This window comes from Callorhinchus milii, unplaced genomic scaffold (genome assembly GCF_018977255.1).
Source record: "Callorhinchus milii isolate IMCB2004 unplaced genomic scaffold, IMCB_Cmil_1.0 Scaffold11, whole genome shotgun sequence".
Lineage (NCBI taxonomy): Eukaryota > Metazoa > Chordata > Chondrichthyes > Chimaeriformes > Callorhinchidae > Callorhinchus > Callorhinchus milii.
Genome location: NW_024704752.1, coordinates 8,278,062 through 8,292,270, shown reverse-complemented (window position 1 = coordinate 8,292,270; position 14,209 = coordinate 8,278,062). Strand labels below are relative to the sequence as shown.

At 42.2% G+C, this 14,209-nt stretch overlaps 1 protein-coding gene across 1 annotated transcript in view; it reads right to left on the bottom strand.

The window, feature by feature from the left end:
• mecom (MDS1 and EVI1 complex locus) overlaps positions 1-14,209 on the bottom strand; it is a 305,523-nt gene that overhangs the window by 41,567 nt on the left and 249,747 nt on the right. Inside the window, exon 3 of the mRNA XM_042339033.1 lies at positions 13,148-13,282. Within this exon, the coding sequence (XP_042194967.1) occupies positions 13,148-13,282 (135 nt within the window). The remainder of the gene's footprint in view (positions 1-13,147; positions 13,283-14,209) is intronic.

Here is a 14,209-nt window from a genome sequence, read left to right as displayed (position 1 = left end):
CTATGGGAAGACAACTAATTTTCTCAAGCCAATTCACTGTCTGCTTCAGGGACCTGTTAACTTGTTCCACAAGTCTTATCCTTTGTGGATAAACATGTTCAACCTGATTACTCTCCTGTCTCTATACTGCACTCTCCACCTTTCAAAGCCAGTCAGGAACCTCGGTGTTCTGTTCAACCCTGAGCTGTCCTTTCTCCCTCATATCCGCGCCACAACTGGCACCGCCTTCCATCACCTCTGGAATATCGCCAGACTACGGCACTACCTCACCCCTCACGCTGCTGAAACTCTGGTCCACGCCTTTATCACCTCAAGGCTGGACTATGGGAACGCTCTCCTCGCCGGCCTTCCCGACACCTCCCTCCACAAGCTGCAGGTCATTAAGAACTTTGCAGCTCGTGTACTGTCCCGCACCAGGCTTCGGGACCACATCACTCCCACCCTCGCTCGCCTCCACTGGCTCCCTATCCCCCGGAGGATCGAATTCAAGATCCTCATACTCACCTACAAGGCCATTCACGGCCTCGCTCCCTCCTACCTCTCTGACCTACGATCCCCCTACCTACCCGCCCGTACTCTATAGGAACTCTATCCCCCAGTGCCTTCGCCTTGCCTCCTCCCTTTCCTCCTTCAAGGCCGGTCTCAAGACCTTTCTCTTTGACCGTGCCTTCAGCTCCCCTCTCGACTCTCTACCCCCTCCTCGCTCCCTCCCTTCCCTCACCCTGACCATTTCCCCCCTCCTCGCTCCCTCCCTTCCCTCCCCTCACCCTGACCATTTCCCCCCTGCTCGGGTCCTGACCCAACTGTACAGCGCCTTGGGACGTCCTCCCGACGTGAAAGGCGCTCTATAAATGGAATCTTGTTGTTATTGTTGTACTTTAATTGTATTAACTACCAATGAAAGAGATTACAGGAGATTGTAGAATCCCATTCATAGATTATTTGAATAATTAAGGGCACCTAAGAATTTCATCTGTACACATTTGTTTACACGTGGTTAACACAAATTCCAGATTAGACCCCAACATCTGTTTAAATATAACTAGCATAAAAGAAAAGCAACAGAAGTATTTTTCAAATAAAATCTGTACCTTAACTCTGAGCTGAATGTTTTCATCTGCAGTGGAATGTGCTCAAGCTTGCACTCCATGTCTTGTCTGTCCTACACACTGGGTCACGTCTCAGTTGAAAGTCAATGGACTGAGCCTGTTCTGTCACTGAGTCGGGTCTGCTTTACATTACTAATTTTTCCCCATTCACAAACCTGATTCATGCAAATATTCAAGTGAAGTATTGTTGCTCGTTAAATGGAATATTTTTCTTACTTGTAAACCACTGAATCTGACAATCACGTATGTTGGGATGAAGTCCTATTTTGTTTCCACTTACCAGCTCTAAAACAACTGGAGGCTGTGCTGTATGTACAGTTATAGAAGGAACGTCTGTGAGAGGCTCTCTGGTACCAGCCAGTAATTCTACAAGAGCTCATTATCATGGTCAGATGTGCCTCCAGATTACTGAACTGTAGAGAGAGTGTTAGGTTGGCAAGGAAGATCACCATGGCCAGTACACTGGGAGGGGGGGGTGGGGGGAGCTGGGAGAGGGTGCGCGGAGGGGCACAGAGCAGCAAACAGAGAGTTACACGGCATCATTCAATAGATGTTGAAACAAAAGCAAAACCAGCAGCGAGGGGCTCACACACAAGAAATGTCTCGGACCCAACAAACACTCCTGGGGTTTACAGCTAACTTCTCGAGTGATATATTTGCATTCCTTACACCAGTATCAACACTCACTGCCTTCCTACCCAACACACTCCTCACTATCTACCCACCACAAACACCACCATTGACCCTAGAACACCATTAAATCTATACCAACTATGCTTCATTACGTTTCCTCTTCCTTTCTCCATATTCTTTAACATCCCCAGTGATCAAATAGGTAGATGATCTATCTATCATGTAAATTGACAGATATGCCATTCCTCCCATCATCCCAATCCTCCCATGATTGCTATCTTTAAGATTCTAAAGAGGCTAAACAATATAGATCATGACAGACTGTTTGATCTTGCCCAGAATAGCAAAACGAGAGGCATGGCCTGCGATTGAAGGGGGATAAATTCAGAATGAATCTACATAAACACTATTTCAGTGAGCGAATAGTAAACTATGGAACAGGCTCCCAATAGAGATGGTTGAAGCAGGAAGTGTTAATTTGTTCAAACACAGATTAGATAGTTTTCTTTTAGGAAATAACATTATGGAATACCGTACATAAGTAGTTTGGAACACATGGGCATGCGACCGCCAGGAAGGAGGAAGGCGAACTAGATAAACCGTGGTCTTTTTTCTTCTAGCATTTCTTATGTTCTTATATCATTGCTCCATCTATCTAATTTAAGGATCCAGTCTCCACCCTTCACCCAGGGTAACACCTCAGAGTGCAGAACAGGGATGGAACTTGACGCCAAGTCGAAGGTGGAGATGACCTTAGGCACAGTTGAAGAGGAAAGTCTTCTGATGTAATCTGAGAATGGAGAATGAAGGTGACCAAAATAATTAGGTCACCTTGATGTTATCTGGTTCACTTCCTAACTTCCTAAACCGTTCCTCGCAATTTAAATTCCTGATACCCTAAATCATTCTTGTTACTTATTTCTTGTGAGAGAATAAAACCATACTGAGATGAGATAACCAAAATGGCTCACAGTACACTGTCTAACCAATGACTGCATACAGTAACAAGATAAACTTTTGAAATAAAGTGGGGTTAATTGATGTTTCTTAAGATTTCATATTAACATATGAAATCTATTAAAAAACAATGGAATGCCCAGTTGATAATTAACATTCACCACAGATCTACACTGGTTTCTAATGTTAGGCACTGAGTACAAACAAGGTCAGGTGTAGAGAAAAGCTCCCTCCACTCTGCCCCCAACAAGATGCTTCAACTCAATCTCACAAGAGCAGCAATGTGACCATTTCCATTTGCTACAAGAGGGGTTACATGATCTTAGCAGTAGGGTGTGCTCTTCTGCAGTTAGATCGGGGATAATTAACACAGATACTGACTGCTTCTGAGAAAGTGTTCCATTTCCCAGCATTAACACCTTCCAACTTGACGAGCACAACATTCAGTGCAAACAAAGTGAGGTTGTAACTGTGATTAGCTAATGGACTGGCTTGGCGCGGTTAGCACACAAAGGAATGAGTTTCTTGATCTTTTTAATTCTATTTTAGAAATCAGATGAATGGCTGCAAGTTTTAACACTGAGTGAGTTCAGAAGAAAGCACAATATCCCAAACCAGACTTTCAATCCAAAACTAATTGCAATGCTTAACCACAACTTGACTCAAGGTAGAATAAGGCAAAATCATCTAGTGCCCATTCTGCTTTACGCACAGATTAGAGCGGTCTCGTATTTAATTTGTTGCCTGCAGTTTTCTTGAGCACTTCTCTCACACTCTGGGATAAGGTGAAAGAGTAAAGTAAACTACCTAATGATCCCTCTCTCGCCTCTGGTCTCTAACGCACTTGCTTCCATTTTGTCATTCTTGCACTCTCTCACACTCTTTCTTTTACCCATCACCAGCTTTCTTTTCTACAGTGAGTCATTGTTCCACTCTTGTTTCTACCAGAATTTAAACATGCTATCTGTCTGACACGTCTCTTTTCCCTGCACCCTCAAGGTGTTGAAATCAAAACTCAATCGCACCTCTTCCTGCTCTAAGTCATTCCCTCCCCAGGATCATGGAATTCCTTCCTCAATCATTCTTTGCTTCTTTTAGAATCACCAGTTTTTAAAACCCTTAAGCTTGGGTCACCTGTTTTTTGTTTTTGGATTTGGGCAAGTTATTGGCTGGAAGCCAGTGCCTGTGGAACCGTATCCCAGCAATCGGGAGAGGAGGGAAGAAATAAAAACTTCTATTCAACAAGTGAACCCAAGCAGGACAGAAAGAAAATGTTATCTTACACTAAAGTGATCCGTCTAAAATAACTGATATAGTGGACGACTTTTGGCAGCACGGAGACACTATATTTAACATTGCTGAACTTTCCTCAATACCCCCCCTTAAAAAAAGATGGAGAGCTGGGGAACATGTTATGCTTGGAACATGAATTCTATACAATGGGAGTGGATGGGAAGTGGTTTTCTCTGCTGAAATTCCAGCCTTGGATTAGAATTGTACTTGGATCGGGTCTGGCTTTATCTGCAGGCGGCTGGATCCTGAAAAAAAACAGCCTGTACCACTAGGTTTACTGGCTGCTCAGAGAAAAAGTTCCCAACATTGTTCCTCTAAATAATCGCTGTGTTTATAATGACCATATCATGAGATGGGAAAAGGGCTCTGGGATTATCACAGGTTCATTATTCGTTGATGAATTGACCATTGTTTTATCATGACATCCTTAATCGGATTGCTTTTCCTAGAGGGAGAGGCGGAGAAAGGAGTTATATAAAACTGGCAGCCAGCCACATGGGTTACTTCCCTAAAGGAAGGAGACAGAAAATGTGAAAAGCCTCGATTCAGGCCAGGTAACAATGTAGGAACAGAGACCAAATGCTCCAAAATAATATTCATACCAATTCATTTTATTTCCCAAGTGTAGTGGGTATGGAACTCTGGTGTATTTGAGAGTAGAGTAAGTCGTGGGACCAACAGAACTGCTGTTGGAACTAATCAGTCAACACAAACCCTCGGACGGTAGAATTGTTGACTGTAATCAGTGCATTGTGGCACAACTTGGACTTGGTCAGTGAGGTTTTTGGTTATATTCTGACTTAGTTACTGCCCCTCCCCTCTCCCCCCCCCACCTCCTACCCAAACCCCCAGATTTAATTCTTTGGTTAAAATGTCAAAACCCACTGTCCACATTAAAACACATAATCAGTCCAATACAGATCAAACTGTAAAAACATAGAACCAATATATTGAAGCCATTTGAAGGCAGCAACTTCATAATCGCATGGACTATCAATGGGGCTCTGCCTTGCAATCACTTGCAGGCATCAGTTATTCTCTGTAATTCTTTCATGACCTGGAGGTTTGCGAGTCACTCTCCCTCCCCACGTTCAAAGCTCGCCTCAAGAGTTACCTTTTTGACCACACTTTCAGTCATCTGGCTGAGCTGAGTATCAGGCTCAGTTGCAATGTGGCCAGTAACCTGTGACACTCAATGTGCATCAGTCTTGACCCAAACAACGAGGTACATTTTGCACAAATTCACTATCTTGTTTGCCTAGAAGCACCAGGCAATGCACTTCACAGTAAAATCCTATGAATGCTTTGAGATATTTTGACAAGGGGATAAGGCGCTACATCAAATGCAGGATTTATTATTATTTATTATTGTTACACATGAAGAATGATCAATTGAGTGAGACGGATGGTCATCTTGAAACGACAGCCTAACATGAGTCAGCGTCTGGGGTGGGGGAGGGGATGAGAAAGAGAACATTGGGTAACAAATAATACAAACCTTTGTCCAGCAGCTTGTTCTCACAAATCATTTCCACTGCGCTATTCTGAACAATGAGGGCCAGCGACACACAGGCCCCAGGAAGACTGTGTAGGAAAGATTGAGAAGCAGGTCTGTCTGACTAACCGGGCAGAAATGGGATGAGACACCGGTATTTCAGGGTTGGCTTAAAAATCATGTTCAATGGACACAACCTCTGTGATACAATCATCCTGCAAGAAACACGCTAAAGATAAGAGATGTGGTGGAGGATAACCATGAGTAGACAGCCAAGGATGCAGCCCCCCTCATTTCATTTATCCTGCAAAAATCCAAGTTTTTTTTAACATTTCCACACAATAAATAAGTCAGGATTTCTTTTTGGAAGGCAACTTATTGTTACAACAGATCAAAATCAGTTGATCATGATGTAGGTATCTCTGGACCTTAGTTGGTAAAGACCCCGTGCACAGTATGGTACTGGGTCACACAGCCAGGAAGGTCCCCAGTCTGTGCTGAGTTTAGCCCATCTCAGAGGTCCATGGGCTGGACTGAGGAAATATCATCCAAGTTTCCCAATTCTGATTGCTATCAAGTGACTATTCCTGGAAATTATATGCATGTGCAGACACCAGGTGAAGACTGGATTGAGTTCGACTGTAAAGTCCTCTTTTCAACATAGACAAATAGTCCAGACACGGACTACCCATACATGAAGAACAGCAAATGGGCAAGATATCTGAGAGTTCTGTGAGAACAGTCCCAACCCCAGTCACCGCCTTCAGGAAAGGATAGGAGTAAATTAATAATAATACTTGCATTTGATATAGGGCCTTTTCATTATCTTCTAGACATTTCAAAGTTCTTCACAGAATATACTCTAAAATGAATTGACTGTTTGTTTTGTGGGCGAAACATTCAGGAGGAGAAAAGAAAATTCTGTTCATCAGTGAACAGTGTGTGATCATCAATCCTGTGCAATGAGCAACAGCCTCTCCAAACTCTCATACTTTTTTAAAAAAAATCATTGGAATTTCCCATTATAAAGGCACAATAAAAAGGATTAGTATTGTTATCATTCCATGTGCACGGTGACCCTCCCTCTCACTTTACAAATTAAAAAAGGAGAAACAAATTAAACTTGATCTTTATTTTTTAAAAATTACAAATTTCTAAAATAATCATATCAGAATCAAAGCTACTGTAACTGCTTCCATCACCAGTTGCAAAACAAATATTAATTACCAAAATGCATTCTAGTTTAAAAAAATGGGGCGTGTGCTAGGGCTGACTGTACTGAATAATGGTTGCTAGGCTTCCAGATAAAAGAAACATTTTTTAGCTTTTTTTATATATATATATATAGAAAATGGAGGTGTGAAAGAGTAGGAAAGGAGACCAGTGTTTATCCTCAAGCACAAAGAGGTGCCAGTCTGGCTTTGTCCTGTGTTCATAATACAAGTTATTCTCCTGCTTTGGAGAGGGATTGTTTACTGCTTTTCAGAAGCGGTGTAGGTGACTGACATCAGATTGGAAAGAAAGCAGCTGAGACCTCATCGTTTGGAGACAACCCCACACAAAGTATCATCGCTCGCCTTTATCACTTTCCAGCTGCAGAGGAATAATACAGCTCCACACCACCAGAAGATACCTATCAAATATTTCCAGCTCTTATCTGGAGACCTCCTAACTTGCAGCTGTCTGTGGGCGCGAGTTGTGTGCGAGCACAAAAGGCTCACTCCTGGCCTCCATCCAACAGGCCACTTGGTAATGTAAATCTCGGCTAGTGTTCACTTCACCTAGAGTGCTTACAAATAGGCTTACCTCTTGTCTGTTAAGAATTCAGTGCTGCGTGTTGAATTTACAGGTAAACTTGTGTAATAAGAATTGGGGGCACACAAAGCACTGATCAAGAATCTCGCTTACTCTCTCGGTTCCAGTATAAATGCGCTGCTCCTACAAAGGAAACGCTCTGTGGGGATGAGTAGCGCTCATTGAGAAATTGGTATTTCTTAACCCAAGATTTAAGAGAGAGAAAAAACTCTACAGCAAGAGCCCTCGAGTCACCTCCTCAAACATTTGTTCCAATCTAACTAGACCAATGTTCACTCTACTATATTGAACGCTTAAGTATCCTCCCCTTGGCTTTTTAAAAAAAATGGACAGTGCTTCTGTATTTCTAAGCATCTAATGATATAATTGTAGGTCAAGCCGCAAATGTACTCTTTTATTATTCTCATGGTTCATATTTCCCACAGAAACTCCAGCTGGCATATCACTTGTGCAGCACCTGACACGCACTCAAAAAGCAAATCAATTCCAACTCTATGCAAACGGAAAGTGAGGCCATCAATCAGTGAGGGACTAAGAAGTAAATAAATGATTCAAAAAAAAATCTTCAAAAGCAAAAGATGAAATGGTCAGAGACTGTGATACAAGGGAATAGATATACAATAGTGACATCTGAAAGGGCAAAGCAGTTATCTGCTCATAGACACACAAGATCACATTTGAAAGAAGCAACATCGAGTCAACCTCTATCTACTTATATCATTTCTGCAATCCTCCTGTGCAAACAATGCATTCCATGTCTTTTGAACCAAACTATTCTCATGCTTTTAATAGTCAATAATTCTGTGGATCTTGGTGAATCCTATGCTGTTCACAAACTGCTCCCCAATTTGTTAGGATACAGCATTCGCTGGAAACCCTGCAAATTGTCAATACCCTAATAAACAACTGGATCCTAAATGGGTGCAAAACAGACCATTGGTCTCACAGCTTTTTGATTGCCATATCAAAACATCAAAGAGGTCAAATTCACTCTAATAGTTTGGGCAAATCTGTACATCAATAACACGTATCAACCCCACAATCTCCAATACTAGTGTCAACATTAGAATATCAATACTACGTTCCCAATGTGTCCTTTCGATAACAAAGATTATCTGCTGAATCAATACTGAACAAGCATGCGTACTTGAACAGGGAATTTAGAGAGCCTTGTCAATACAAAAATCAAGACCTTTGAAAGGACTCGATTATCTTGGATTTCCTTTGCAATCTACTCACTCCCTTCACACTTGCAGATTCTAATCAGGATCTTTGGGGAATGGGACCAGGTGATGAGCCTTCCCAATAGGAGAATTAAAGATGTTTACATTGCAGCCAGTGCTAATACTGTCAACAGTAGAGGCGGTGGGGGTTGAAAAGGGAAATTGCTTCGTACTAACATTCCTCAGTCAAGCTCAGAATCCTGGACATCCATTCATGAGATTTTATACCTCTTGTTAATAAGTACAGTGACTGGCAACAAGGGCTAGTTTAACTGGATTCCTTAATAAGAAATAAGAGTTGCCCAAATTGAGGACTCTCTCCAATACTTAGAAACAACTAGACAACCAACACACAGGAATTCTGCTCTGACATAATCTACTGCCCTGAGCACAGATACTAGTTAACAGGAAGTCTATTTGAATCTGGTTAAGAAAGAGCTCAAATTAAACCCTAACGTACGTCTGTGTTAACGTAACTTGGCTTGGTGGCGAGAAGACCCAGAAAATCCTAGGTTCGACCATTGGTCATCCAGAGTCAGCTGAGCTACCTCTTTTTTTCTTTCTAACCCCATCACCACTGCCAAATACCCTGTTGACATTCACTTCTGTATGGATTCACACAGGAAGAATAGTCACTTGAGAGCGTGCTGGAGATGATCAGTCTGCTTCACAAGTCAGTGCCTTCAGGGGAGGGGGTGAGAATCGAATCCAAAAATATATTGCACTCAATTGCATACATTTTGTAAGAAAAACGGAAACCAAACAAGCTTCCCTCACACTCAAGACACGAATGTTGTAATACGATCACACACTTTGATACAATAGGCTTTGAAGGAAATTACTGAGACACAGGGTGCTTCATATCAGTCTTCTAGCCACTAATATGAACTTCATATTCTAGGGTGGGAGGTGATGGAAGGTTCAAATCTAAGTAGCCCAGCCAAGCGATCAGAATCCTGGCTGATTTACTCATCCCAAACCCAAATTCAGATGGTGAATTACAGCACCAAACTGTTATGCTGGCTGCGATCAGCTAATCTGGGAACATCACAGCGTAATGGCTCGGCCACTCAGTAAATAACCGAGTGAGCTATTGGGAAAGACTTTAGTAGCGCGTGCAAAATAATCATATAAACGAAAGGTCATACCCACTAAGACAACATGTGGCTCATTCAGACACTGAGTATTTTGACGGCATTTTTAAAAACTTCATAATCTCCCAACTTCCAGCATACCCATTTTTACTCTGAGAAACACCGGTCTCCTGACAACAAGTTACCTTAGACTGTGTTCTTTATCTGTTTATGAAAGAAGACTCTGCAACACTCATTTCACATACAGATTGTGGAAAAGTTCGTGTTTGGCTTTCTGCCCATGTGTAGGTCAGGAGAATGCAAACAAAGCAAGTATGGATTAACCTGCCTGGAACTGATGTGTTCAGTATTAAGTCGCAAAATTAGTCATGTGTCATTTAAATAATTGTTATGAAAGAAACAAGAAAAAAAACAGATTTTGTAAATTGGAAATCAGAAATGAACAAAGCTGGAAACACACAACCAATCGATCAGTGTCTGAACAAGGTCAACATTTCTCCATTAGAATGTTCTCTTTCAGGTGCTGACTGACCTACATATTTTCAGCATACTCTGGTTTTATTCACTGTTTTGCCAAGATGGAGCAAAGTAGAAAGAAGGGGATTAGAATGCGGTGAGGAGGGCTTATTTGAGTAATTAAGACCTTTCCTTCCCCCCACCCTCCCGAGTCTTTATACATTTGTGGCTGTTGACAACTTTTGTGGCATGGATGTCAGAACAAGTCTGCATTGAAGAATGCAATGCAACACTATGTCTGACTGCATTGCACTGTGCATTGCGTTGGAAGCTGCGATCAGCAGTGCTGAGCTGTTCAGCTGCCTGGGCAAAAATCAGTCAAACTGTTTTAAAAGGGATTGAGAAGGATTCAGCCAAAGATTTTCAAAGTTTTACAGGTTTGTTTTCACTGCCTGATAATCATAATTAAAAGTAAATGAACTGTTAAAGGACAAATCTTTCCATCAAGATGAATAGGAACTCTGATGGCAATCTTCCTCTTAAAAGGGGGGGGTCCAGATGGTGAACATCCCTTTCTAAGTAATTTCCACAGACTACAGTTTAGCAATCACATTCTGGGATATACTCTTTGGTGCACAGAATGGAGTGTGTGTGTTGAGGGCAATGTGGAATAGTATGAGGTAGGCAGTTCTCTTATCTGCAGAAACTGTATGTAATGAACCTTCAGCAACTCTGTGAGCTGAGTCCCAGTCAATATTAATCCCAACATCTGGATCCCTGCCCCTTCTTCAGCGATCAATTTCAGGTCAGTTTCATTCATCAACCCATCAGAGCAGCCATTCCTGCGTACTTAGACTGATTTACCGGCAGAGCCCATCGGTAATTACGCTAATGTAATAAAACAGAATAAACAATTTAGAACGACAACTAATCAGAGTAAAAACAATCGCAGATCTTTCAGAAAAAGCGACAATGCACGTTTTAAAATAGAACAATTCTTTCATTTGTAAGCGGCTTGGTGGCAAACTATAAATTTCCGTCAGCTCCGATCTCACAGTGTGTTTCGCATCCTTCTGTTCACAGTAAATGGAAGACAAATTATTTTTTACTAGTTTTCTCCAAGAATGCTCAAGTCTGCAATTTAAAATTAAACGTCGGTGGGAAAAGGGGAAATATTGCATTTTTGCCTTACAACCTCACTGATATTTCACCACGAACCTCCATCACTGAGGAAGTGTACGCCTGATAATCAATTATTGCTTTTCTTGAACAAACCATTTACTTCCTAACGAAAGACGGGCTCCGACGTCAAAGTGGAAAGGTCTTCATCTGAATTACCAAATTTTACTGAGGGACCATGTGCGTAAACTCGCAGGTCTTTGTTGATGTGCTTTTCAGATTGTACGGTCTTTCCAAGCAGAGGAGATGCTGCAATGCCCTGGACTGCCAGTGCCATGGAATCCACACACACTTATACCGTGAGGCTGATTCTATAGCACTGGCAAAAGGACACAAGTAAACGTGTATCTGCAAGGCAGCGGGTTTTGCATCTCGCGATCCCTATGCTGGTTCCCATGTGTGGTGGGGAAGGTCAGTACAGGGCAGCAATGAGACACGTGGCTGAAAACACATGGGTGGGCTCAGCACACAGTCTGCCCCACCTCTTCTTCTTGCCCCCCCCACCACCTCCCGCAGCTGTCTGTACAATGGCATCGAGTATCGCAAGCATTTACACTGCGGTGGCCAGATGTGCTGAGAGAGAGAAAAAATATCACCTGGAGGCCACCAGAGTCAGGGTTTAGTCAGCACATTCAACCTTGAACCTCAGTGATTTAAGCTTGAAGCTAACTTGCAGATCTGGGTTGACAGTGTGTGATGAGGCCACTGTTCCATTTTGCACAGTTCTCCCTCTGTGATGTGATGGGAGAGAGCTGTCTAGCGCCCACGGTTCCCATTCAGAATGTTACCTTAGTGGAACTTCACTGGGGTCATTCTGCGATAGGCTGTAAAACATGTGCCCTAACCTTGCTTTCAAACCGTTAAAGACAGAAAAATATCAGGAACTTCATAAATAAAATCAGGATGAAATGGTTCCATTGAATACAATCCAATCATACTGCACATATATTGCAGAACTGCTTCCTTTAGTGGCCCTGCAATACAGGCCTCCAGTGCTGCAGAAACATCCCATTTATACTGCGCAGCATCACATTAACAATGGTCAGTTGGTCTGAAGGCAACTGTGCTGGGCACAGGCTCAAACAGCGACGAAGGCACAGGGCAGGGAGCTTCCCCAACAGGTCACAGTGAAGAATACATGTTTGAGCTCTTGATCTCCTAGAGGTTTCTCTGGCATCTGTGGAACCGACCATTCCTCAGGATGCGGGGGTGGGGGCAGAAGTACAAAAGCAACCGTTTATCTGCAAGGCAGCGGGTTTTGAACCTCGTCATTCCTGTGCTCATTCCCATGTGTAGAGAAGGTCAGCACAGGGCAGCAGTGACACACATGGCTGAAAACATTATGGGTGGGCATTGGAGATGAAATAAGAGGCATAACCCTCATTTATACACAGGACGTCTTCCCGACGTGAAAGGCGCCATACAAGTCTAATTTTGTTGTTGTTGTTGTTATACTAGGTGCTCTGCTCGCCTACTATTTCACTTCAGAACCTCTGAGTGTGTGATTCAGCTTTGAACTCCTTCCCTCCAATGCCAATTCACACTTGGTTTAACCTGGCTTGCTGGATGTGCATGCGTACACATGTTTATGTGTACGCATGAGCACTTGCTAGCTCGACATCAACACATACTTTTTTGCATTGAAAAACAACCATAAAACACTAAAGAGAAAACAAGATGAAATCGGTGAAACCAAAGTGTCTTCCACAAAATGTTCATTTTATCTCGATGCAACATCTGACTTATGGCTCTTAACGTAAGAGCAAACAAGAGCATGGGGGTATACTGTAGCATTGCAATCAATGTCTAAACTCTCTGATTTCTCTCACTTGCAATAGTCTCAGACTTTAGAAACTCTCGAAGAATAACGCCAAGGAAGTATTTTCAACATACCTGATCATTTATCTGGGATGCAACGAGGTTGTGCTGATCATAGCTCCGTCCGTACCTGATGTATTTGAGCCAACTCCCTATATCAGGCTGACTGGCATCGATGCAGAACTTCACATTGCCTAACTCGTCCAAGACCTGGAAGAAAAATGTTGAGATAAAATTAATACAGACTGATTCAAATGCAACCAGAAGTAAACTATGTACCTCCCACAGAGCTCCCACTGAAGGTGGCCTCAACATACATACATGTATGCCAAACGTATGCATGTCTCTATGTTTGAGGTTAACTCAGGTTAAATATATATGTAATTCCAATAATTGACGATCTATTGGAACGACAGACACATAAAGCATTAAGTCGACATTTCCTGACATTTAAAGGGGAGGGGAAGAACACTCGTAATTCATCGCTTTTCCTTGTGGGGTGTGTGTGAGGAATTATAACCCTGACTTTTATTTTGTTGGGGTCGTGACCCCCCACTCCCACCACAATCCCCATCAATGGCTTATCTGTACAGATCTCAGTGGCTCAGCTAATTCAGTACCATATGGCTGCTGTGCAAAGCTCAAAAGATTCCCTCAGAAATAAACCTCTATTGAAAATTTGTACCTATTTTTTTTCCAGCCGAGAAAACATTCACTGAAAGCTAAATCTCTAAATTCCTGCACATATTTATCCTACAGTTGGTGGGAGTAAGGCTCCAGACACAATAATTTAACATACATGCAGAGTGGTGGCGTGTACCTATACATGTGCACGCACGCACATGCACACACATAAACTAGCTCAACAACTTGTACATGTAACACTGCAGATCCTGACATGGAATTGTTTCCAGGTGATGAGGCCACTGATAAAATGTTTGAAATAATAAACTATTCAGCTGAATGATGCTGGTACTTTTTAAGAACAAGCATTTAGATAAACCAACAGACACAATTGTAAATTTAAAAATAAAAAAATGGAAAATTGTTTAACTCAAATCAAAATTGATCTTCCTACAGCTGATAACGAAGATACTCTACCCAACACTTGAATACACACACTTTACATATATATGC